The sequence below is a fragment of the Scylla paramamosain genome, chromosome 22, assembly GCF_035594125.1.
Source record: "Scylla paramamosain isolate STU-SP2022 chromosome 22, ASM3559412v1, whole genome shotgun sequence".
In the NCBI taxonomy this organism is placed as follows: Eukaryota; Metazoa; Arthropoda; class Malacostraca; order Decapoda; family Portunidae; genus Scylla; species Scylla paramamosain.
Window position 1 is genome coordinate 1,770,001 of NC_087172.1, and position 26,221 is coordinate 1,796,221.

General features: G+C 40.2%; 1 protein-coding gene across 1 annotated transcript in view; it reads right to left on the minus strand.

Annotated features, from left to right (window-relative positions):
- The window catches only part of LOC135111893 (5-hydroxytryptamine receptor 2B-like), a 40,910-nt gene extending 15,545 nt beyond the window's left edge, over positions 1 to 25,365 (minus strand). The window contains exons 1-3 of the mRNA XM_064025590.1: positions 24,915 to 25,365; positions 24,471 to 24,865; positions 10,988 to 11,105 (exon numbers count right to left, since the gene is read on the minus strand). Of these exons, the coding sequence (XP_063881660.1) occupies positions 10,988 to 11,105; positions 24,471 to 24,865; positions 24,915 to 25,365 (964 nt within the window). The remainder of the gene's footprint in view (positions 1 to 10,987; positions 11,106 to 24,470; positions 24,866 to 24,914) is intronic.
- Between the last annotated feature and the right edge of the window lie 856 nt (positions 25,366 to 26,221).

Sequence of the window (26,221 nt, forward strand, 5' to 3'; positions counted from 1 at the left end):
AATGCCAACGCAAAATTCTAAAAAGGAAATCATGCATCGTTAGAAAGTCATGCACTCCACGTTTTCTTTTTTCTTATGAGCGAGGCGAGATGGGGAACTACTTTATTTTTAGTTATTTATCTATTTTTTTTTTTTCAGTTTCAAAGGCACTGACTAAAATAAGTAACAAGAGGAGACGATTAACTTATTTTTTTTTGTTTCGTTTATAATGCACGTTAATTAAAACAAGGTAACTATTCTGACGTCAACTATTATTTTCTTTCAACTTTCGAACGCATGAATTACGTAAAGCAAGAGTAACTAAACTATTAATCATCACACTATCACCATCGCCACAATATTACCACTACCATCACCACCACCACGTTCACCACCACTACAACTACTACCACCACTACTCCTGGCCTTGACGCAGCAGGTAGCAGCTTCTAATCGCATCACCTGAGCACCCAGCGCTACACAGGTGAACGAGGCACCTTTAGGGAGGCAGGCAACGCTATCCTTCCTCACATAACGCTTACTTCGCGATATTGTCAGGAACTCAACGCAAGGCTCGTATTCTTAAAAGCTTAGTTCTCTCATTAAGTTTGTTTTTGAAGCCTACGGAAATTATTATAGGGTGTTTTTTTTGTGTTTTCCCATTAAAGGTATGGAATTTTTGCTAAACTACTGCTAGGGTCATGAAAATACCCTTGAAAAATACCAGTTTCTTTTTTCTTTTATGTGTTTTGCCTACTGAATGTATAGAATCTTTGTTAAACTACAGCTAGAGTCAAGGAAACAGCTTTGAAAATCCCAGTAATTTCCACTAGACACTAATTAATGTTAAAGCTTTGTTTCCTGATCATGACCAAGTGTTTTGCCCTTTGAAAGCATATAATTCTCGTTGAACTGCCATTATATTCATGCACCTCTGAGAAACACATTAATATCCACTAAAGGGCTTTAACGTTTTGTTCCCTCATAATAATGTTTCCAAGGCTACAGACATCATTAGTCTTGAGCTTTTAAGTATTATTTTACTTTGAAGCTGGAGAATTATTACATTTCTACTGGAGTCATGGTAACATCTTTGAAAACGCCACTTATTTCCATTAGAGAATATTATATGAGATAGGACCATGAGAGACTGATGTTCTATAGACGATGGGAAAGAGCCAGCGTTCCCCCTTGTATGATGCCCTTCACCTTTTTTTTACTTAAGCCTTTCATTGCTAGACATTCGTTCCTATAATTAATCGCAATTTTTTCAGCCACTTATTTTTGTACTAAAGCATGTTCAATATTCCTATAGCCTAAAAGATAAATAAATAATCTTTTATTCTTTCTTTACTTTGTCTTCCGTGGAAACTCGATTTTTCTAGTTCCGAATATTAAAAAAAAAAAAAACCCAGCAGTAAAAGGGTTTAGAAAGGAGCTTTTTTCTTTATATCATCTTTTAAAATCTTATTCTCCTCGTCCTGGTTACAAAAAGTTAGGATATATAAATTTTCACAACGTAATTTTGCACTTAATTTTCTGACTGTTTAAAGGAACTGACACCTTCACTGTACTCGTACTTTATTTTTTCCTCTTTTCCAGTTTTGTTGCCACTGGTCAAAATACAGTTTTCATATAGAGAAAAAATCAAACTGAAAAATTATAGAAACATTTTGCTGTTCTCTACATAAATACTTTGCTACACTTACCCTGAGTTAATTTTTCAGTAGATCATGCATTTTTTTTTAACATTTTCATTTTGCAAACTCCCCGTGATATTTTTCCCTTTCTATGTTACAGTGTACCTTTCATTTCATTGTTTAAATTATGCAGTAACCTCCCCCACCCTTCTCTCTCTCTCTCTCTCTCTCTCTCTCTCTCTCTCTCTCTCTCTCTCTCTCTCTCTCTCTCTCTCTCTCTCTCTCTCTCTATCTATCTATCTATCTATCTATCTATCTATCTATCTATCTATCTATCTATCTATCTATCTATCCATCCATCCATTTCCATTTATCTATTCAAGTAAAAAAAAAAACCACCATATTATTTCTTCGTTAAACTGTCCTGTCACTCAAACATTCTTTAAAAAAAAACGTGCAAAAAAAAAAAAAATAAAATAAAATAAATAAAAAAATACTCCCTCTTCTATCTCAGATCTGTATTATGTTTCTTACCCCCCTGGCCCTCTTGCCCTGTACCTTCAGCTGCCTAAGTTTTAATGGGTTACTTTGTCCCTCAGTAATTCCAGCACGCTTTAGAGAATCCATGAATAAGTAAACGACATACGGGAGTTATCCCGATGGCCCGTGAGAGAGAGAGAGAGAGAGAGAGAGAGAGAGAGAGAGAGAGAGAGAGAGAGAGAGAGAGAGAGAGAGAGAGAGAGAGAGAGAGAGAGAGAGTTGAATTAAGAAATGCGTGGGAGGATAAGGATGAGGACGGAAAGAAGGAGGAGGAGGAGGAGGAGGACGAGGAGACATCAAGAGTAACGAAGTGGAAGGAGAGGACAAAGGAGAAACAAATAAAGGGGAAGAGAACGAGGAAAGCACAATAAGTGGACGAAAGAGAGATAAACAGAACAAAAGCGAGGAACAGGAAGAGGAAAACAGAATGAAATAAAACAGACAACAAACAGGAGGATAATGAAAGAAAGGAAAAATTAAAGAATGACAGAATGAGCGGAAATAGATAAGAGAGAAGAAAAATGAGAAAGAGAGACAGAACAGTGAAGAATTGAGAGGAAAGAGATACGTAAGACCTATGAGAGAGAGAGAGAGAGAGAGAGAGAGAGAGAGAGAGAGAGAGAGAGAGAGAGAGAGAGAGAGAGAGAGAGAGAGAGAGAGAGAGAGAGAGAGAGAGAGAGAGAGAGAGAGAGAGAGAGAGAGAGAGAGAGAGAGAGAGAGAATCCTAAAAAAGAAAAAGGGAAAACAAAATAAAAACGCAACATATATAAATAAACTTAAAGGAGAGAGAGAGAGAGAGAGAGAGAGAGAGAGAGAGAGAGAGAGAGAGAGAGAGAGAGAGAGAGAGAGAGAGAGAGAGAGAGAGAGAGAGAGAGAGAGAGAGAGAGAGAGAGAGAGAGAGAGAGAGAGAATGAAAAAGAAAATACAAAGGAAACAAGCACAATATCTCACCAAGACATAAATTCCTGACGATAAAGGGAAAAAAAAAGTAAAGGAAACAGGAAAATAATACTCGTAATATATACTTTAAGAAGATTTCCAAGACAGTAAGAAGATCAGTGGCCTAAGTTTCTTTGGGGGGAAAATAAAAGATCAAGCCACTTGTGCCAGACTCCGCCATATTTTTTGTTCCTGCACCGAACTACATAAAGGTTCGGAAGGAAAAGTGAAGGAAATAGTTATTCATTTATTTTGGTTCTTTTTTTTTCTTTCTTTTTTTTTTAATGAGTGAAAGAATTCGGTCAAGTGCAAATAAATAAATAAATAAGGCAGATAAAAACACATCGAAAAATAGATAAATAAACAAACTGAATCCAAAATAAATAAAGAGATGAACTAAATTAAATAGCTTAAAATTAAACAAATGAATGGATAAATAAAGCAATAATAGTAATCATAGTAACAGCAGGCAGTCGCTCATTTATCTATTTTTAAGGTGTTAAGAAGATCAGTTAAGAAAAAATAAATGCACTAGATAAATAAGCAAACAAACAAATTAACAAATATAAGATAAATAAATAGGTAACTGAAATAGAACAAAATAGATTAAAGATAAATAAATAAACACATAAATAAAAACAATTAATCAATAAACAGATGAATTGATAGAATAATAATAGTAATAATATAAGTAAGAATACTACTACTACTACTACTACTACTACTACTACTACTAGCAATAACAATAACAATGAAAACAACAATAACAAGTCCCCAGAAACACCTCTAATACCAGTCAAAGGAAAGACAGAGGCGCCTGCAAATAGATTAGGATCCAAGCCGTTATGGCAGGATTAAAGAGACTGGGAACCCATTAATGAGACCCACAGCACGCCTACCACAGCTGTGAAACCCCCCTCCCCCTTCCCCCCTCTCTCTCTCTCTGGTCTTTTAAACACAATCTCTATCCCTATAATTTGCTTGCCATCACTTTTTTTCTTTTTCTTTCTTTATTTTTCTTTCTTCCTTGTTTTTAATCCTTTCCGAGAAGTTCCGAACGAAGAGACAGAGGAAAATGTAATGGAAGAAGAGGAAGAAGAAAATGAGAGAGAGAGAGAGAGAGAGAGAGAGAGAGAGAGAGAGAGAGAGAGAGAGAGAGAGAGAGAGAGAGAGAGAGAGAGAGAGAGAGAGAGAGAAAATAAGTATTAAAATGTATATAACGGGGCCACACACTCTCCCACCTGAAGGCACAACAGACGCGTGGTAATACTGTTGCTGGCTGGGACCTGCATCGTTAATGAGACGCTGGGAGGCACTGCTCGCTGCCCCAACCTGCCCCCGCCACGCCCAAGGCTTAGCAAGGTGCGGAGCGGCAGAACATCATGCCTTACCTAACTTTATGCGTATTGAGATCTTAACCTAATTTTAATCACTTATTTTACTTTATCTAACAAAACAACCTAACCTAACCTTACCTAATGCAACCTGATCTAACATATTCTAATCAAGCCTTACCTTACCTAACTTAACCTAACGTAACCTAATATAAGCTAACCCAACTACGTATCCTTACCTAACTTAACGTAAGCAAACCTAACCTAATCTTACCGTTAACCTTACTTGACTTAACCTAAGCTAGCCAAACCAAATCCAGCATGGCTTTACTAAACCTAATCTAACCTAACCTAACCTAATCGAACTTAACCTAACATACCAACGAAAGAAGAAAATAGGGAAGGAGGAGGGAAGGAGTGAAGGAAGATAGGAAAGAAAGAAAGAAAGAAAGAAAGAAAGAAAGAAAGAAAGAAAGAAAGAAAGAAAGAAAGAAAGAAAGACAAAGAAAGGAAGGAAGGAAGAAAAAGGAAACCAAACGAAGAAGGAAAAGATTAGAGAAAGACCAGGAAACGAGATCATTGTTCTTTTAAACCGACAAAGGGAAAAAACGAAAGTAAGAGAAAGTAAAAAAAAAAAAAAAAAAAAAAAGAAAAGAAAAGAAATGGACAGCATTTGGTGGAGTCCCGCCCGGTGCTGGCTGGCGTGTGGCTTCAGCTGGTGGTTCGATGAAGCAGTGGCGGTAGGGCTTCATATTGTACCAGGAAATGGGTGCTTCCCTTAACCTCGTATAATGAAGGAATCTCGTGAAGGGATGGAGGCGAGAAGTGGGAGGCGGGTCACAAAGGAACACAAAGGAGGAGCGTACTGGTGTGATAAAGAGAAGAACTGAATGGAAATGAGGAATAATGAAAGATAATGGGAATGAGGAATGGAGATAATGAGAGGAAATGAATGAAGTGTGTAAGTGTGCAAAGATAAGAGCGAGTGAGTGAGGGAGTAAGAAGGAGTAAATCTGGACAAAGAAATGGTGAAGTTGATGGTTAAGTTGATAGCAGTGAAAATGAAGGCGGTAAGGAGCACCTCTGAATAAAGAAATGCTGAAGTTGATGATTGAGTAAAGGGATGGCTCTGGAAATGTGCGAAATATTAAGGAAAAGTTTGTTCGCGTGTAAGCCTTTGCAGTTTAATCTTTTCTCTGACTGTTTTCTTTAAATTCTTGCCTTTCTGTCTTGCCTCGTGCGCTGTTATAAATAGAATCAGCTCAACACACACACAGACACACACACACACACACACACACACACACAAATAAATCAAAACTGACCACCTTTGCAAAAATCTACGAGTGACTGAGTGATTTAATTTACAATGACGTTTTGTTGACATTTCATTGTATAATTCAACTTTTCTTACTTTAGTTTCCCCCCAAAAAAGAAAATGTAGTCTCTCTCTCTCTCTCTCTCTCTCTCTCTCTCTCTCTCTCTCTCTCTCTCTCTCTCTCTCTCTCTCTCTCTCTCTCTCTCTCTCTCTCTCCATGCCTCTCATCCGTTGCTCTTCACTGTTTCCTGCATTCAACACACCACCACCACCACCACCACCACCACACTCATCCCCTCCACTACACCTTCCTTAACGAGTCCCACGCGCCACCACTCCAACACTCCACCACTCCACTTCACACAACTGCTCCCTTCTACTCCTCCCTTCACCCCCAACATCTTCCACCACCTCCATAGAAATCAGTGTCAAAATGAATCAACCAATTATGAAAGGCAGGTGAGGGAAGAAGACAAGTAAGAGGAAGAAGGTGGAGGAGAGAGGAGAGATGGAAAGGAAGAGGAGGATAATACAGGAATGTTTAGTGGAGAGAAAGAATGAATGATGGGGGGCTAAAGAGAGCAAGTGGAATGCAAGAAGGATCCTCCACCACAAGTCTGTCTAAGGATCTGTGGATGCAGGACTAGTGTGCACTGTGTCCTATCATGTCTCAGGACTTCCAAGGATACTACTATTATTATGTCTGAATACTAAACACCCGTGGGATACGTGAAGGATATCTGGAGGTCTGTTTCTGTGTTCCTGTCCTTATTCTCCTACTGTTCCTATTTCTCCTCCTTCTCTTTCATGTCCTTCTCTTCCTCCTTCTCTGGGTCCTTGTATTCATGTCTTCCTTCTCCTCCTTCTCCTTTTCCTTCTTTTGGTTCTTATTTTCTTCATTCAGTGTTTCTCATCTACATTCATTACATCCTTTTCTTCCTCCTCATTCTTCTCATCCTTCTGTATATTCTCCTCCTCTAGTCCTTATCATCTTTAACCCCCTTTCCCTCCTTCTCCTCCTCCTCCTTCTCTTCCTGTAACTTCTCCTTTAGTCCTCCTTATACCCATTTACCTCCTCTTACTCCCCTTCTCCTCCTCATCGTACTCTTGCATATCCTCTTCCTCCTCCTTCTCCTCCTCTTGTCCCTTCTCCATGTCCTCAAACTCTCCTCTCTGGCTTCTTCCACAAGTAACGGGTGGCTGTTAATTAAGCAGCCCTGCCTTACCTGGACAGTTCTCAGGAGCGCACGGCCTTCTATACCTCCCCTCCCACTGCCCTCGCTACCTCCCCCTGTGCCTTGCTACTCCTCCTAGTGCTTAACTTCTTCCCCTAAAGACCTCTCTAACCGACCCAGTACCTCGCTACTTCTACAAGGCATGGCTACCTCTCCCGAGGACCTGGCTGAGGTGCTGCAGTGTGTGTGTGTGTGTGTGTGTGTGTGTGTGTGTGTGTGTGTGTGTGTGTGTGTGTGTGTGTTTTCTTATCTTTCTCTTCCTGTCTGCCTGTCTGTCTGTTCGTTTGTCTGTCCAAATGCAAGTTTCTTTTCTTTTTTTCTTTCTATTTATCTTTAATGCTGTCAGTCTAAGGGTTTCTGTCTGTCTGTAGGTATGTATGGGTGCAGTTCTGTCTCCTTGCATCTCTCTCTCTCTCTCTCTCTCTCTCTCTCTCTCTCTCTCTCTCTCTCTCTCTCTCTCTCTCTCTCTCTCTCTCCCCCAACTGTTAAACGCGACAAACAATTAGTAATGTGGAAAAACAGGCTTCGCTTTCTCATTATCTTTCCTCGTCCTCTTCCATCACTTTCCTTCTTGGCCCAGAAAACATTTCCTCAAGTTGTGTTTGAGGCGTCCTTGAAAAACTAAGTAAATCTGAAGACTGAAAAACACAAAGTAACAAAGCAACCAACTCAGAAACTCAAGGAAACATAAAGAGCGGAATAAATTAAACATCTGGAACTCTAAATGCTTGAAGTTGGACGCGGGTTAAGAGCAAAAGAGAAAAGAGAAATGCAAATGGTAAATGTTTGTGTACTTTTTTTGTTCTTGTCTTCGTCTTGAGAGTATAAAGCGGATGACTTATAAAATGTGGAGGAAATGGCTTGTTTATGCTCATTAGCCTTTTTTTGTTTAGTTTTCTTTTTTTGCAGAGAGAGAGAGAGAGAGAGAGAGAGAGAGAGAGAGAGAGAGAGAGAGAGAGAGAGAGAGAGAGAGAGAGAGAGAGTTATTACACTGTTTAGTTTTGTTTTCACTGGAAATTGTCTGAACTACATTCCTATTTATTTTCTTACAGTAACTTTAGCGACACAAACTCTCTCTCTCTCTCTCTCTCTCTCTCTCTCTCTCTCTCTCTCTCTCTCTCTCTCTCTCTCTCTCTCTCTCTCCCCAAACACCTTACGTCACTCCCTCAACTACTCACACGCTGAAACTAAACACACCCTTTCACGTAACACACACACACACACACACACACACACACACACACACACACACACACACACACACACACACACACAGTACACCCAGTAGCCTTGTCTCTATCACGTAACCATTTAAGTGACCATAGCGAGAAAAATATGCTTGTAATCTTTAAGTTCTATAAGATTTAGCTGCCTTCAACTTATTCAGCTTAATTTTACGTGACTCATTACTCAACTCTTGTGTGAGGAAGAAGAGGAGGAGGAGGAGGAGGAGGAGGAGGAGGAGGAGACCTTTGGTACTTGTATGGCCGTTTGGGAACTAATTCTAATTGTTTGATCAAGACACAGGAGGAGGAGGAGGAGGAGGAGGAGAATTAATTGTAATGTATGTGTGTGTGTGTGTGTGTGTGTGTGTGTGTGTGTGTGTGTGTGTGTGTGTGTGTGTGTGTGTGTGTGTGTGTGTGTGTGTGTGTGTGTGTGTGTGTGTGTGTGTGTGTGTGTGTGTGTGTGTGTGTGTGTGTGTGTGTGTGTGTGGTAAAAAAAATACACAAAATCAACGACAATGAAAACCACTGAACAAAAAGAGAAAATAAATGAATACAAAAAAATAATAGAACAAACATCTCCCTTGAGAATAATACAATCATAGTGGATAAAAGAGACACGTAAGCTCAAGATCTTTCTTTTTCTAAATCGACAAAATATACGCAAAAAAAAAAAAAAAAAAAAAAAAACGGAGGCAAGGAGTCAACAAAACATTCCATCGAAGTTAATTACAGAAAAGAGATAATCTGGACCATTTCCTAGAGAGAGAGAGAGAGAGAGAGAGAGAGAGAGAGAGAGAGAGAGAGAGAGAGAGAGAGAGAGAGAGAGAGAGAGAGAGAGAGAGAGAGCGAGCTTTCCGTCAATTTGCCCCATAAATCTAGGTGGACATCTCTCCCCTCACTCACTGACTTTCCCCTCACAGCCTCCTTCCTTCATCTTGCCTTTCTTGGTACTAAGAGGAGGAGGAGGAGGAAGAGGAGGAGGAAGGATGCTTTTTTGAAGATCTTCAGTCCCATCTCGTTCTTTTCGTTCTGTATCTCTCTACATTATTCTTCTCTCTCTCTCTCTCTCTCTCACACACACACACACACACACACACACACACACACACAGTTCTGCATTCCCTTCCTTCTCTCCCTTCTATTTAATTTCTTCAGTTTCTCGTTCCCTTCCTTTTTTTCACTACACATTCCTCTACTTTCCTTTTACTCCTCCTCCTCCTCCTTTTCCATTTCCTCTTCCACTCTCCCTCTCCACACTTCTTTCTCTTCCCCTCATCACTCTTGTCATTCCCACTTTTTTCTTCTTCCCTTCATCATCTGTAACATTGTCGTATTTTTCTGAAAGTCTGGAAATATCGTAGCGTTTATGGTGTGTAACTATGATGTAATTTTTCTATATATTTTTTTAACAGTTAAGAGGTAAAATATAATGTTTTTACTGGCCATTAAATCTGATGTAAGTGTGTTATAATTATTATTATTACTTGTTGTTGTTGTTGTTGTTGTTGTTGTTGTTGTTGTTGTTGCTGCTGCTGTTGTTATTCTTGTTGTTGTTGATGTTATTTTGTGCTATTACTACTACTACTACTACTACTACTACTACTACTACTACTACTACTACTACTACTAGATTAACAACTACAACATACATTATTCTCATCATTATTGTTGTTACTATTGCTGTCATTATTACCATCTTCTTCTTCTTCTTCTTATTATTATTACTATCATTATTATTATTATTATTACTATTATTATTATTATTATTAATATTGTTGGTGTTATTACATCGGGGCAATTATACCACTAATTACTCCTCGGGTATTGATGGCACAGAGCAATCAATTATTTATATGACCCACTGTGTAATTCTGTATGGTGATTATCCCTCCCTTTATCAGTGAACCGGTGGTAATTACTGATGCCGTGATTCTCTCTCTCTCTCTCTCTCTCTCTCTCTCTCTCTCTCTCTCTCTCTCTCTCTCTCTCTCTCTCTCTCTCTCTCTGAACAGTTACTAGTATTCCTTTTGTCTGTTTGCTTGTTCATTTTCATCATTTCATCCTCCCATTTTTCCCCTTCCTCCTCCTCTTCCTCTTCCTCCTCCTCATTATCATATTCATCATTATTAGCACCCCCAGTGTCATTATTATTTCTATTTTCTTCCTTTCTTTCTCATTTCCTGTTCTTCTTCCTCCTCCTCTTCTTTCTCCTTCTCCTTCTTTCGCACCTTCAATGTTCATCTTATTATCTTCCTTCTTCCCCGTTTCCTCAATATTCTCGTTTCCTTTCCTCTCATCTTTCCTTTCTCTCTTGCTCTTCCTCCTTTATTTCTCCTTGTCTCTTCCTCCATTGCTTGTGTGTTTCACTTTCGCCTTTTCTCTCATATTAGTTCATTCATAAATGATACGAAGAACTAAAATTAAAAATAGGAAATAATTGTTGTTCTTCCTCCTCCTCCTCCTCCTTTTCCTACCTTTGCTCCTTTATTTTTTTCCTTCTTCTTCTTCTTCTTCTTCTTCTTCTTCTTTTTCTTCTTCTTCTTTTTCTTCTTCTTCCTCCTCCTCCTCATCCTCTTCTTAACTATATTTCCTTTAGCGATCTTCTTTTCATTCCCCTTTTCTTACCTACCTTCCTTTTCCTTCTCCTCCTGCTCCTCCTCCTCCTCCTTCTAGTCCTCTTCCATCTTCTCTCATCTATACCACCCTTATTATTCTTCCCTCTACTACACCCTTCCGCCTCCCTTTCCTCCTCCTCCTCCTCCTGCTAGCCACTTACCGAGGAAGCCCGCGATGGCTCCGAAGGGCATCACCACAAGGGACACCAGCAGGTCAGCCACCGCCAGGGACATCAGGAAGTAGTTGGTGACGTTGTGAAGGCGACGCTCCAGGCAGATCTGAGGGTGGTGAGTGGTGGTGAGTGGTGGTGGTGGTGGTATGACATGTGGTTAGTGTGTTATTTGTTTGTAGTGGTGATGGTCGTGGGAAAGGTGATTCATATTAGTGGTGATGTGGTGTGGTGTGGTGTGGTGGTGATACGTAAGCAGTCATTGGTAGTATATGGTGGTGAGTGTGTATTAAGGTGGTGGTGAGTGATGACTGATGGTGGGTACTAGTGGTGATGTGTGTATTTTTTTTTTTTATGGTGATGTGTGCGTGTGTGTGTGTGTGTGTGTGTGTGTGTGTGTGTGTGTGTGTGTGTGTGTGTGTGTGTGTGTGTGTAGGGGGGGGCTAGCTTGTGGTGATGTGAGATGTGACTGATTAGGTGGTGGTGAAGTGTGTGTGTGTGTGTGTGTGTGTGTGTGTGTGTGTGTGTGTGTGTGTGTGTGTGTGTGTGTGTGTGTGTGTGTGTGTCAAGCAGTTTATGAAGCCAGACCAGTAAAACAACACACATGACGTGGAAACCTGAAAAAAAACACATAAATAAATAAATTCACACAATTATCATGACGTAGTAAAATTAAACCACTCCATCACACACTATACAGTAATAATAATAATAATAATAATAATAATAATAATAATAATAATAATAATAATAATAATAATAATAATAATAATAATAATAATCAGTAACCATATTCCCTATACATTATATCATACAAAAAATTTGGTTCTTCCCATCAAAAAATGAAGTAAAATAAATTAAAACACGTATCTACACGACTCAAACTTTTACTATCATTGAAAAAAAAAAGAAAGAAAAGAAAAAAAGGAACTACGCAGGGAAGGGAAGAGGAAGGGAGTAAAGGAAAAGAATAGAAAAAAAGGGAGAGAGGAGTGGAGAGGAGAGAAGAGAAACAAAAATGTAAAAGGAAAGAGACAGGGGGAATGCAGAGGAGGAAAAGTACGAAAGAAAATGAGAGAGAGAGAGAGAGAGAGAGAGAGAGAGAGAGAGAGAGAGAGAGAGAGAGAGAGAGAGAGAGAGAGAGAGAGAGAGAGAGAGAGAGAGAGAGAGAGAGAGAGAGAGAGAGAGAGAGAGAGAATAAACACAAACAATCAAGAAATCCTAAGACAGCCACACCTCCCGTCACCACCACCACCACCACCACCACCACCATCACCACCACCACCACCCCTCTTCAATGACCCTCAGCCAAAGTAAAGAAGGGGGAAGGCTGGCGCTCTTTATAAGAAGGCCACGCTCTTGGGAATGATGGGCAAACATCCTTTAGGCAAGAGTGAGATGAGGGAAGAGTCAGAGAGGGAAGAGGAGTGAGAGAAGAGCATTAAGAGAAAGGTGAAATGATAATGCTAGAATAAATGGACACTTTCTCAGACTTTCAGGATTTTTTGTGAGATGGAAGGGATGGGAGGGAGAGAGGGAGTGAATGAGGAGTGGATATAAAGAGGGAGAAGGAAGGAAAAGACTGGAATGGATAGGGAGAGGGAGAAAGGGAGGAAAGGTAGTGGATGGGGAGAAGAGGGAGCGACAATGGAGAGAGGGAGAAAGGGAAGTAGTGGATGGAGTGAGATAGAGAGGAAGGAAGAGAATGGGAGAAAAGAGAAAGGATGAGGAGGAAAGTATTGGGGTTGAAATACAACTGAGAAGAATAGAGACCGTGAGAAGGATCATAAGAGATAAAAGAAAGGAAGAGCAGGAGGAAAGAGGAAGACAAAGAAAGTAAGGGGAACCAATGAGATCAAAAGCAGTATTGGTCTGCTCTGTGACTGGTGGGCGAGGAGGAGGAGCAATTCACTGATTGGCTGATTGATTCATTGTCCTTCACTTGTGTTCATGTGTGTTTCTTTACCACGCTGGGCTGTGAGCAATGAGTCTGTTCCTGAACCCTTTCACTGTTATGATTGTCTTTAGGTGATGTTCAGAGCAGTATAGGAATGAAGTTTGTATGGACATATAGAGAAGAGAGGAATTAGTTTTAAATTTTCTTGGATACGAAACTGAATAGCATACTTGAGTACAATGCTGGGAGATTATAGGAAAAAAAATCTAGCAATGAAATAGTTGAAATATGAATGTCTGTTATTAGAGGTCAAACTATTAAACTATCAAAAAGAGAAAATATAATAAGAAAAAAAGGCAAATAAAGCATAAATAAAGGCGGAAAATAATACAAGAAAGTGGAGGGAATGCAAAAGAACGACTTAGGAAATGAACTGTTTTCTGGCCAATCAATTAGTGACCTTGGTGATATCTTACCTGGGCGCGTCACGGTAATAAATGTATCATTGCATTACAGAACAGGTGAGGGGATTAAATTTTAACTCTTTTATTACTCAGCTTTGCACTCCTTGAAGATCTTGAGTCGAGTGGAAAAGTGACGGCAGAAATTAGTATCTCAAAGGCTACATATGATTACGAGAAAGGCGAAGACTGTCTAGCATTGAAAGGGTGAAGGGTGAAGGGTGACTGTGAAAAATAGCGGGTATTGCAGAAAAGAGATGAAAAAATTGGATGCTGTTTCCATCTTTTTTCCTTCCTTTTTCTTTTATCTAACCAGGAATTGCGTGTAACAGTAAAAATAGCGAGTACTAAAAAGAAAAAAAAGAAAGGGAAAAAGAGGCACTTGTTCTTTTTTTCCTCATTTTTTGACCAGGAAACGTGGGACAGTTTGCACTTTTGTTGAATTTAGCTTCATTTCCTTCTACATATTTTATTTTATTTATTTTTTTATTTATTTTATTTATTTTTTGGAACCCGGCTCGTTTATTTCCATTAAGTGTGTAAACGGGGAGCTAAAATGTGTGTAGTCTTTGTTTAATTCATAGATGAAAAAAGAAAGTAAAATAACGAGAGGTGGAAATAATAATGAGATGAAGTACTGAATGAAACAATACAAACGAAATTCATAGATTATAAAAAAAAAGAAAAAGAAAAGAAACGAAAGGAAAAATAATAAAGTACAATAAGTAAATATGTAAAAAAAAATGAAGAATATTTAGATTATAAATTAAACAACAGAGGCAGAAAGAAAATATATAAAAAGAGACAAAATAACAAAAAATAAAATAAATAAATAAATAAGTAAATAAAAATAGTAAGAATATGTATACACAGATTTAAACAAAGAAAATAAACAAACAAACAAACAAACAAACAAACAAACAAAGAGAAAACATCAAGGTACCAAATAATAAGAAAATGGGAAGTAAAAAAAAATAAGTGGAGGATAACCAAAATAAAAGAAAAAAACAGTAAGCAAAGAAAAACGAAAAAAAAATGAAAATAAGATGAAAAATATATACGTATGTTGAAACTAAAGAGATAATAATAAAAAAATAACAGAAAAAAGGAAAATATAAACAGAGCAGAATAAATATCATGAAAAAAAGCGCAATACAATACCGATATGCATGAAAACACACAGGAGGAGGAAGAGGAGGAGGAGGAGGAGGAGGAAAGAAAAAGGAAAGAAAAAAAAAAAGAAAATACAAGGAAAAAACCGGATAACAGAGATACGATTTCAAAACAAAGGCAATGCAGAGAGAGAGAGAGAGAGAGAGAGAGAGAGAGAGAGAGAGAGAGAGAGAGAGAGAGAGAGAGAGAGAGAGAGAGAGAGAGAGAGAGAGAGAGAGACGAAAACATTCTACGCCTTTAAATAAAAATATATAAATATATAAATAAACAAATAAATAAATAAATACATAAATCAGTAAATAAATAAAGCCAGAAAGAAAAAAAGAAGAAAGGAATAAAAGAAGTAAATATATCAAAGAAAAAGACAGACAGACAGACAGACAGACAGACACAGACAGACAGAGAAAAATCGTCAAAAAGAAACAAACATATGAACAAATAAAGAAAAAAAGATAGGGACGATAAAAAAAAGAAAGAGAAAAGGTAAGAAATGCAAAAAAAAAAAAGAAAAAACAAGAAAACATGAAAGGAAAACAAACCAAAAAATAAATAATGAAAAACACTTAATCGCCTCCTTGTTTTGGAATCTCAGCAACATTCCCATGCATTCCCAGGAGCGTGAGTGGCTGCAAGGCGATTCGGATTTCCCCATTTGGCAAATTTTTGAATAATAATAAGATTCCAAACCTGAACAAAGAGAAGCCGCGAGCTGCAGGTGTGTTTCGATTTAACGCGAGTGTGTGAAATCTTGCTAATGAGTTTCTCTCTCTCTCTCTCTCTCTCTCTCTCTCTCTCTCTCTCTCTCTCTCTCTCTCTCTCTCTCTCTCTCTCTCTCTCTCTCTCTCTCTCTCTCTCTCCATCCTCGGTTTTTTCAGCACCATAATCCAAACTGATGGAATGTATAAAATGTGGAAAATGTTAAATAAATAAATAAATAAATAAATAAATAAATAAATAGAGGGAGCCGAACCAATGAGTTTTGGCGTAAAAAAAAGTGAAAAAAAAGGGGGGTGGAAAAGTTACTTTCCCAACATAACATAAAAGCAATCAATAAATTTCTTTAAATGGTTCCTGTAAGAATAAAAGGTAAAATAAAAGAACAGATAAATAATAAATAGGGGGAGCTGAGTTAATATAATTTTTCAGGCATCAGGAGAGAGAGAGAAGAGAAGAAGAAAAGAAAATTAACACAACAGATGGCAGAAACAGTTTCCACCTCAATATTCTTCACATCGCAAGTAGATGAACAAAACCAAACAAAAATAAACAAATAATAAAGACCTTAGTCACCCGCCACCTATCTCGAATAACAATAAAATCACACTTCTCTGCATCACAATACTGAGATATGTTTCAGCAGATTTAGAGCAGAAAACGAAGCTATTTATCGTAATATCTCTTACAACACACTTCTACATGGCTGTTATCCTTTTTTTTTATCAAGACAGTTTCCACCTTTATGAAAACGAATTACTGACGAAAGAAAAGGTAAGCAAAACGAGAGAACGCGAGGGAAGGGGAGGGAAGAGTGAAGGTGCAATGAGCTGAGGCGAAGGAAAAAAGAAAGACATTGCAACGGAAATAATGTAGCAGGAAGGAGAGGAAACCGGGGATTAGAAACAGTAAGGCCGGAGAGAAGAGAGTGAAGGGAGAGTTGAGGGAGGGGGATTGAGAAATGGGGAAGAGTGCAAAGGGGAAGGAAGTGATGGGGAGGAGAGAGAGGAGGGAAGTGCTGGGGTGTGTGAGTGGACTAATAACAGTGTGTGGAGTGTGTTGGGGGAGAAAATCGCATGATATGGGAATTATTGGGGTGAGGAGTGGCGTTGGAGCGTGGGTGGGGAACGAGGCTGGTATAGAAAGGCTCGCTAACTAATTGGCTTATTGAGAACTAATTGACTGACTGGCTGATTGGCTGACTGACTGCCACGTATGATTGGAATGACACTGATGAATTAAATGATTGACTGAAAGACTGACTGACTGAGTGACTGATCTAATTAATAACTTACAGATTGAATAACTGATTAACTTATTTAATTATAGTTCGGATAACTAACAGATTAGCTGAAACTTAATAAATGAACTTAATGAATAGTTGACCGAATGGCTAATTCATTTACTGGAAAAAAAACTAGACGATTTGCTGATTTACCGACTAATTGGCTGAATAAATGATTCGCTGAATAACAAACTGGCTGCCTGAAAAATTACTGAATGAGCAGCAATGTGAATGACTGAACAACAAATGAATGAATGATTTGGTGAAAGAATAAATGAAAAAAAAATTACCAAATGACGTGAACGAGTAACAAACTAACAAATTGAATGAATAACTATTTAAACAACTAAAGAAACACCAAATCAATTGAATAACTAACTGAAATAACAACAACAAAAAAGAAAAAGATTATATAACTATATAAAACAATAAAAAAAAAAAAAAAAAAAAAAAACGAAACTGCTTTCATCTACTCTTACGTTTAGCTGAATATATACGTTAAAATAAATAGACAGACTAAATAACTAAATAAAAATAATAAACACATAACAAAAATCTCACATATTGCTTTTACATCGAGCTTCATAACGCGGCTCACCTGACGCCCAGATTCGCCTTTATGCCAAACAGATATTTTTTTTTTTTTTGCCTTTTTTTTCAATTACCTTGTTTATTGAAGCCGCAAGTCAATACTCATTACCGAAGAATTCACACACACACACACACACACACACACACACACACACACACACACACACACACACACACACAGAGATTTTATGAACTATAACATGAAAAAAAAGAACAAAATTTCAGAGCAAAATGAGGAAAGTACGATCCAATATTTGATAACCACTGGCGAGAGAGAGAGAGAGAGAGAGAGAGAGAGAGAGAGAGAGAGAGAGAGAGAGAGAGAGAGAGAGAGAGAGAGAGAGAGAGAGAGAGAGAGAGAGAGAGAGAGAGAGAGAGAGAGAATTATGAACTAGGGTCGGAGCTTGACCTTCAGTTTTCTATTTTCCCTCCAGAAAGAAGAGAGGGAGGAGGGGAAGGGGAAGAGAGGGAGGGAGGAAGTGAAGGACGGGAGGAAGGAAGGAGGAAAGGAGAAGAAAGGGATGAAAATGAGAAATAATCGATCCCATATTACTTCCTTTCTTCTCTTCCCTCTTCTTCTTTCTCTTCCTCTTCTTCCATTCCTCTTTGTCACAACAGTTCAGTCAAAGAGGAAGAAGAGAGTAAGATGAAATTCAGAAATGATTATGCACAGTTTCATTCCTCTTCCTCCTCCTCCTCCTCCACTTCCTCGTCTTCCTCCCCCTTCTCTTCCCTTTGTAACTTTGCCACGCTTCCCTGCAAGACTATTTACTCTCTCTCTCTCTCTCTCTCTCTCTCTCTCTCTCTCTCTCTCTCTCTCTCTCTCTCTCTCTCTCTCTCTCTCTCTTAAACGCCTGCCGTACCTGACCTACTTTACTCTTTCCTCTCTTCTCCTTACTTACCTAATTCCCTCTCCCTCCTCCTCCTCCTCCTCCTCTTCCCTCTCTCATTACCTCTCTCTAAATACCCTGAACGAAAACAATTACTCTCGCTCTCTCTCTCTCTCTCTCTCTCTCTCTCTCTCTCTCTCTCTCTCTCTCTCTCTCTCTCTCTCTCTCTCTCTCTCTCTCTTAGGTTCTCCAGTAGCATTTATGAGAAAAAATAATTAAGTTTTATTTTCCTGCCATTTTTTACTTCTTTTTTTATTCTTTCTTTTTCTGATAAACTTTGCCCAGAATCTAATTATTAAAATCTTGGTGAGGACTCATGTGGGTGAGATGATGATGATGATGATGATGATGATGATGATGATGATGATGATGATGAATGTAATGATGATGCTATTTATAAAAATGTAAAAAACTAGCAATGATGATGATGATAATGACAGTAATGATAATAGTGATATTACTACTACTACTACTACTACTACTACTACTACTACTACTACTACTATTACTACTACTATTATTACTAATTTTATTACTACTATTGCTGCTGCTGCTGTTACTTCTACCACTACAACTACTACTACAACTACTAGTATTACTACTACCACTACTATCAATGACAATTAATAATAGCACCACCACCACCACCACCACCACAAACACCACCACCACCACCAACAAAAACAATAACAACCTAATCCTTTCACGGACTCTCTCTTCCTTTGTTATCCTACGAGTGATGCCAGCCTCGTGAAGGACACACGGGACACACAGACACACGGGGGGGCGGGAAGGGGGAAGGATCCTGTAAGGTCCTTGAGTCCTTGCAGGGTATTAAATTTAAGTAATAGAGAAACTTTTAATTTTTAGCTTTATTTTCCTTTTTTTGTTCTTTTTGTTTTGTCTGTTCTCTAAAAAAAATAATGTTTTATGGTCTCTCTCTCTCTCTCTCTCTCTCTCTCTCTCTCTCTCTCTCTCTCTCTCTCTCTCTCTCTCTCTCTCTCTCTCTCTCTCTCTCTCTCTCCTCTAACAACCGCCTCGTCAATTGCACAAAGCGAAAAAATAGACGATCCCATAAAGGCTATATTCGCGGCGGCAATCAAGGGAAAGTGACCTTAACCGCCTCCTTCTGCTTAACTTGACCCTGAAATCAAATAAAGACGTAGGAGAAGAAGAAGAAGTAATTTGGGGAATCTCAGGGTCTGCGGGTGAGGGAAGACGAGGAGAGGGAGAGGAAATGGGTTGTAGGGTGAGTGAGGGGGAACAGGGAAGGGAATTAGTGGTTAGTGGGATGAGGGAGTGGAGGGGAGAGGGTTTAGGTGGAGTGGTGTGAGTTAGTGTGGTTAGATGTGGGTGGTTTGTGGTGGTATTTCTACTGTTACTACTACTACTACTACTACTACTATTCCTGCTGCTGCTGCTGCTGCTACTAATAATGATAAGAAGGAATGTTAATTTGAGCTAAGTTTGTATAAATTCTAACCAGAAATTACGAAAAAGATTGGTAATTGACTACTCTTACTACTCTTACTACTACTACTACTACTACTACTACTACTACTACTACCATCACTGCTACTACTAAGAAGGAATGGAAATTTGAGCTTAAGTTTACATAAATTTTAGCCAGTAATTACGAAAAGATTGACTGATAACTGATTGGTATTGTTAGTACTACTACTACTACTACTGCTACTACTACTACTACTACTACTACTACTACTACTACTACTACTACCTTCACCACCACTACTGCTATACATACACGCCATAAATAAAACTCCAATGGGGCAAAAAATCCGAGTAAATGTAAAAGCGTGCCATACAACAACAGTTCCCGAAACACACCATAATTAAAGCAGAGGACGGGAAATTTAATGCACCGAGAGTCGCTACAAATTTAAACGCTTACAAAAAAAAAAAAAAATAAAAAAAATAAGGCTAAAAATGAAGAAAAAAACAGCTAAAAAATCAAACTACAGGGAAAAATTAACATGATCAAGGAAAAAAGAAGGAAAAGAAAAAGAAAGAGGTAAACTATAAAAAATGTCAAATCACGGACAAAAAAAAATTCTTGATAGTAGGAAAAAGAAAAAAATAAACTAAAAGATAAAAATCACGAAAAAAAAATCGTGACAGTAGAAAAACAAGAAAAAAAAACTAAAAAGAAAAAAATAATAATCACTACCAAATTATCGTGACAGTGGCAGATGCTGACGAAGGAAAAATAGGAGAGAGAAAAAAAAAGCATAAAAGGACCTTTGCACCCGCTGACCTGACTAAACTCGTCTGCCGGGGAAGGGGACACGGCGCCTAGTCAGCTGTTTAAGGGTGCAGGTATTGGCATGGTGAAGGGAGGCAGATTAAGGCAAGGCAAGGCAAGGCAAGGTAAGGTAAAGTGAAGTAAGGGAAGGGAAGGAAAGGGGAACGTAAATGAAGGTGAAGTAAGGGAAGGGAAGGAAGGGGAACGGAAGGGAAGGTGAAGTAAGGGAAGGGAAGGTAAGTAGTAGAGTAAGATAAGGTAAAGTAAGATGAGGTGAGGTAAAATAAGGTTAGGTTAGGTAAAATAAACTATCTAGATTAAATCACATTAAAATAAGATAAAGGTAAGTGAAATGACGAAAGTAAAATAAAGATAAAGCAGACAATGCAAAATAAAGTAAGGTTAAAGAACTGTAAAGCTGTTATTTTACTTTAGAGCCACATGATCATTCGGTTCAAGGTTAATATAGTTAGATCTATAAAAAAAAAAAAAAAAAAAAAAACTCACTAAGCAGGTTGTTGGTGCCGAGTGAATAGAGAACACTTTGAAAGATGGGATAAATTCAAGGCGAGGGATGATTGGTGATATATATATATAGCAAACCTCATACAGGGACTGCCACGTGTAGGTCTGATGGCTTCTTGCAGCTTCCCTGATGATCTTACGCTGTTACGTTATGGAGATATCGAGATTTACAAGACGCTATACACTGAACACACGCAAAAGATAATGATAACGAATAAATGTCTAAGCAAATCAATAAAAACAAACGAAACTCAATCAAATAAACAAATAAATAAACTAAATAAATCACGTATACAGCAAACAGGTCAAAGTTCAAAGGGCTACTATGTCAATATAAGCCTTCATAGCAGACAGAGGCTCAAGAAACGAAAGAAAAAAACGAAAGAAAATAACAAGAGAAAGCTAAAGAAAGAGAAGGGGATGCGTACCTCGCGAACAAAAATGGATAGAATCAGAAACTCTTAGGGCGAAGGTCGAGGCATAAAAGGATCAGTCAGTGAGAGTTAGCTTCGATTCCATTTTCCAAGTGCCACTGAGCAGTCTTAGATCCCCTTTGTGGCCCGTGAGCCGAAAGGGAGAGGGAGAGGGAGATAGAGAGGGGGAGAGGAGAGAGGGTGAAGGATTGTAAAGGAAGGGAGCTGATGGGCAAAAAGAAGGAAGGATGGAGTGAGGTGAATGAATGGGAAGAGAATTGAATAGAATAAGGGAGAAGGAGAGAGAGAGAGAGAGAGAGAGAGAGAAAGGAAAAGAGTTGATGGTCAGAAAGAAGGAAGGATGGAATGAGGAGAAAATGAATGAATGGGAGGAAAAGAAGTGAAGGGAAGCGAATAAGGGCCAAGAAGAGAGAGAGAGAGAGAGAGAGAGAGAGAGAGAGAGAGAGAGAGAGAGAGAGAGAGAGAGAGAGAGAGAGAGAGAGAGAGAGAGAGAGAGAGAGAGAGAGAGATGGTCAAATAAGGAAGGATTGAGTGAAGGGAAACTGAACAGATAAAGAAAAAAATATGAGAGGAAAAGAATAGGAAGAAACAAAAAAAAGAGGGAAAAAAAAACAAGATAAGGAAGAAAACTGAAGCATACGAACAAACTTAAAGAAAAAAAAAGAAATTGAAGAATATATTTAATTATTAGGGAATGATTGCTACGACAGAGAGAGAGAGAGAGAGAGAGAGAGAGAGAGAGAGAGAGAGAGAGAGAGAGAGAGAGAGAGAGAGAGAGAGAGAGAGAGAGAGAGAGAGAGAGAGAGAGAGCTTAAGTTGTTCAATATAGCTTCTGTTTTTTCTCGTATTTTCTTCCCTTCTCCCGTAAATCCATTTTTACAACAAAGTCTTTTGGAGGAGGAGGAGGAGGAGGAGGAGGAGGAGGAGGAGGAGGAGGAGGAGGAGGAGGAGGAGGAGGAGGAGGAGGAGGAGGAGGAGGAGTTGGTGCTAAGATAAAAAAGGGAATCAAAGGTTGGTGATAAAAGTGAGAGGGAGAGAGAGAGAATAAGAGCAAAAACAGAGAAAGGATAAGAAGATAATGGAGGAAAGGGTAAAAAATATTATAAGAGAAGGGACAAGGGAAGAAAAGAGCAAGAGAAAGGTGATAGAAAAAAGATGAACGAAATAAAAATATGAAAAAATGTAAATGAAAAAAAAGTACTAATGGATGAAAAATATAAAGACGTATCTGAGTATTAAATATTTATACTATTTTTTTGGGGGGCTACCGACAAAAAAAAAAAAATAAATAAATAAAATAAATAAATAAATAAATAAATAAATAAATAAATATAACCAATATTCTAAATTTTCTATGACAAATTATATGAAATCAATGATACGCCGGAGATGACAGACAAGGCAAACAGACGGACAGACAGACATGACGGCACAGAAGGACAGGTGACAGGCAGGCATGCACACAGAGACAGACAGACGGACGGACGGACGGACAGACAGACAGACAGACAAACAGACAGTCACTCACTGCTCGTCATCCGCTGCCCTTTAATTAAACTTTCACGCATAACTTGCCCTGAAACTTCTTATCCATCTAATTGAATAAGTTTATAAAGAAAGACAAAAAAAAAAAAATGCATCTCTTGTAAAAGGCTTAATATTAGTGTCAAGCAAATTAAAGGGTGGGGGAGGAGGAGGAGGAGGAGGAGGAGGAGGAGGAGGAGGAGGAGGAGGAGGAGGAGAACGCCATGTAGAGCTCCGTAGTGATCAATTCTGTATTTTCCGTATCCTTCTATTTACTTATTATTTTATTTATTTATCTTTTAAGTAAGAGAGGAACCAGCCAGAGACAAATAAAGGCGCTAAAAACGATAAATTTTCAAAGGCCAACCGACAGATGATGATCTTTAACCCTTTCACTGCCACTAGGTACACCTTTCCCTAATTACCAGTCACTCTTTACTTGTTCCACAACCACATCCAATCTTTAAACTGGTTAGAAATTCCAAACTCTATTCTTTTTAACCCCCTAATTGATGGTAGACGCTTATAAAGATTTCGCGTATTATTATTGGTGGTGGTGTTATGTGTCGCAGTGAAAGGGTCCAGTGTTCAGTGTACTATTGAGAAAACTCCAACCTGGTTTAAGCCTTTGTGATAAAAACGTAAAACTGTCGGTGTCAACTTTTTTTCTACCTGAGGATTATCCGTTTTCTATGCTGTCAAAATAGTTCATTGGTTTTGTGCCTTTTTCCCATGCATTTCTTATACCAGGTCAGAGTTTTACCAATAGTAAGTTTCCCAGATATTTCTCCAGGTACGAGCGAGTAATTTTGGATTTGTTTTCGACCTGACTTCTTTAAGGAATGGCACTTCCCGTGTGTGCATCCTTTTTTGTTTCTTTTCTACTACTTTTTGTTGTCTTTGGTTCTTATTACATGATTTGTGTACGGTAGATCAACAGGCCTTTTGTTGTAGTTATGTTTTATTATGCTCTTGTGCTGGTGGGAGTCTCAGGTGCCTGTCTGTCTCGGCCTGGATTCGAACTCACGTCACGCAGAACCCGTACAGGAACACCACATGACAGCAACAATATCAAAAGGAAAGATCGAAAACGCTGATCTTTTCTTACAATTCAACTTAAAAAAAAATTAATTAATTAATAACGGAAAAAAAAGTGATAAAAGCAAGGACGTCTTCAAAGGGAAACAATGGTATTATATTAATGGCGATACACGAAGCCAAAAAAGACATAATAAAAATGCAAAGTAGTGTATTCTCTTCGTGTCAGTGAGTTCGTCAGAGTTACATGTTTTAAGTAAGGTTTGAACGCCACAGGATAAGTAAGAGGCAGGCGTGGGCGAGGCGTGGGAGTGGATATTGAATCCCTTGTCCTTTGTCGCATGAAGTCTGTGTTGTATAGTGAGTCACAATCAAGTTTTTCCTCCCCACACCGTCATAACATCGAGGCTTTGTCCTCTCCCCGCCTGGAGGAGAGGCTGACGCGTCGCACCATTGTGGTGCCTCAAAACACAGTGCCTTTATTCATTCATTAACTTTACTTGCTTTAATTGCTTATCTTGTTTTCCCTTGAGCCAGAAAACTATGAGTGAGGCGAAACAAGCGAAGGATAAAAGTGTCTTTCCAGAAGAGCCGCGCGAGACGCACTGCCGCCCTGGAAACACTGTGTGGGTGAAATGCATGCAGGGAAAGTCACAATTCAACACTCATCGCGACTCACCGCCAGACAGACGAGGATGTTGCCGATGCCTCCCGCCAGGATGAACATCGCCAGGAACAGAAAGGAGAAGTCGTACTCGTAGCCGTCGCCGCCCGCCACGCCCGCCGCCGTGGCGTTGGGGAAGGCGTCGCCGTGACTCAGGTTGAAGGGCGTGGGGTTCCCGGCCTGAGCCACCTCCGGCAGGTGGCAGTGGGCGATCTGCAGGGGCGGGATGGTGGTGGTGGGCGGTAGGGAGGGCACGGGAAGGATGGGCAGCGAGGTGTTGGGAGAGGGCGGCGCGGGCTGGGCCGTGGTGGGCAGGGCGCCCGATGGTGTCGCACACGGGGGAGGAGCAAGAGCCCAGGGAGCACAACAGCTCGCTGCCGTAGGACAGCAGCGAGGAGAACACGTTCTCGGTCATGTTGAACCGCAGCACCCAGAAGTTTGAGGAGTTCTCCCGCAGACACGTGACGCAGGCGTGGGTGGTGCCCGCCTCCGAGGAGAGGGTAGTGTTGTAACCCAGGGGGTCCCCAGCGGGGATCCTGTCTGCCCGCAGACAGTCCCTAAGGGTGGTGACCCAGCAGGGCGCGCTGGGCGACACCACGTCCAGCATATCATTGCACTGGAAGGTCAGCTCGCCCTCCGCCAGGCTGGTGCTGTTGTCCTCCACCTCAGACCACACGCACTCCGCGCCGAGCTCGCCGCCGACCCAGTCCAGGGGGTCGCCGCCGCTGTCGTAAGTCCGAGCATGACTGCCGTCCAGGTGCGGCGCCAAGGCATCGTGGTGGCCGTCCCCGGGCACCGCCTCCTGCGGCAGGAGGGTCACGGCGGTGTGGAGCGCCGAGCTGTTGGTCCTTCTCTTTTTGTTCAACCAAATGTCTCTGATCGCACCGGCAATGGTGGGCTTTGTCCCCATAGTTCTGGTGCGCGGCGCGGGGGCCCCTAGGTGGTGCGATGCCGCGCGGGGCGGGCCAGTGGCTCCCAGCGGGAGGAGAAAACGCAAGACATTATGACTCGTTAGGGCAAGTTGCCTTTCATTGCACACGTCACCAGTCACTGACAGTAATGCAGCCCGGCGCACGCCCACGGCGTTGTGTTCCTGAGCGAGGCGGTGACCTGGGTGGCCATTCTTGAGAGGAGCGGTACGCAGTCCACCACCGCGACGTGGGTGAATTCAGCGCAACTGAACTGAAGTCTCCGGGAGGCAACTTAATCACCACAAACCCTTTCTCACTCCTGCTGGCACAATAAACTCCCAAGCATCATGTTTCACGCCCGCTGAACACAAGCCCAAGTGCTCATATTGCACGCCCCTCGCACGCCGCGGCGAAACACGGGGTCAGGCGGAACAAATCTTGAATTCCTGAGTCCTGTAGCGGAGATTATTGAGTTTCCTCGCCGGAGTGAGTGGGCGTCCAGCTTCAACCTCGGGTGGATGCGAGGAGCCCCGGGGAGCCAGGCACGGGGCGGGGTGGGGGGCTGCGAGGAGTGGCGAGAGGGAGCTCAGTGAGGTTGTGATCCCGACGCTCAGCCCTGGAGAAAGAAAGGACGCAGGTGAGGCGGCGTAATTAGCAGACATGAGCATTTACCTGGATAGTGTCCTTGGGTACGAGTAATTTCTCTCTCTCTCTCTCTCTCTCTCTCTCTCTCTCTCTCTCTCTCTCTCTCTCTCTCTCTCTCTCTCTCTCTCTCTCCACAGAAAAGTCGCAACAAGTATTCACTATTCAGATTGGCTACAATTTCGTGAGGCGCTGCTGTCTGGTGAGTGGCTG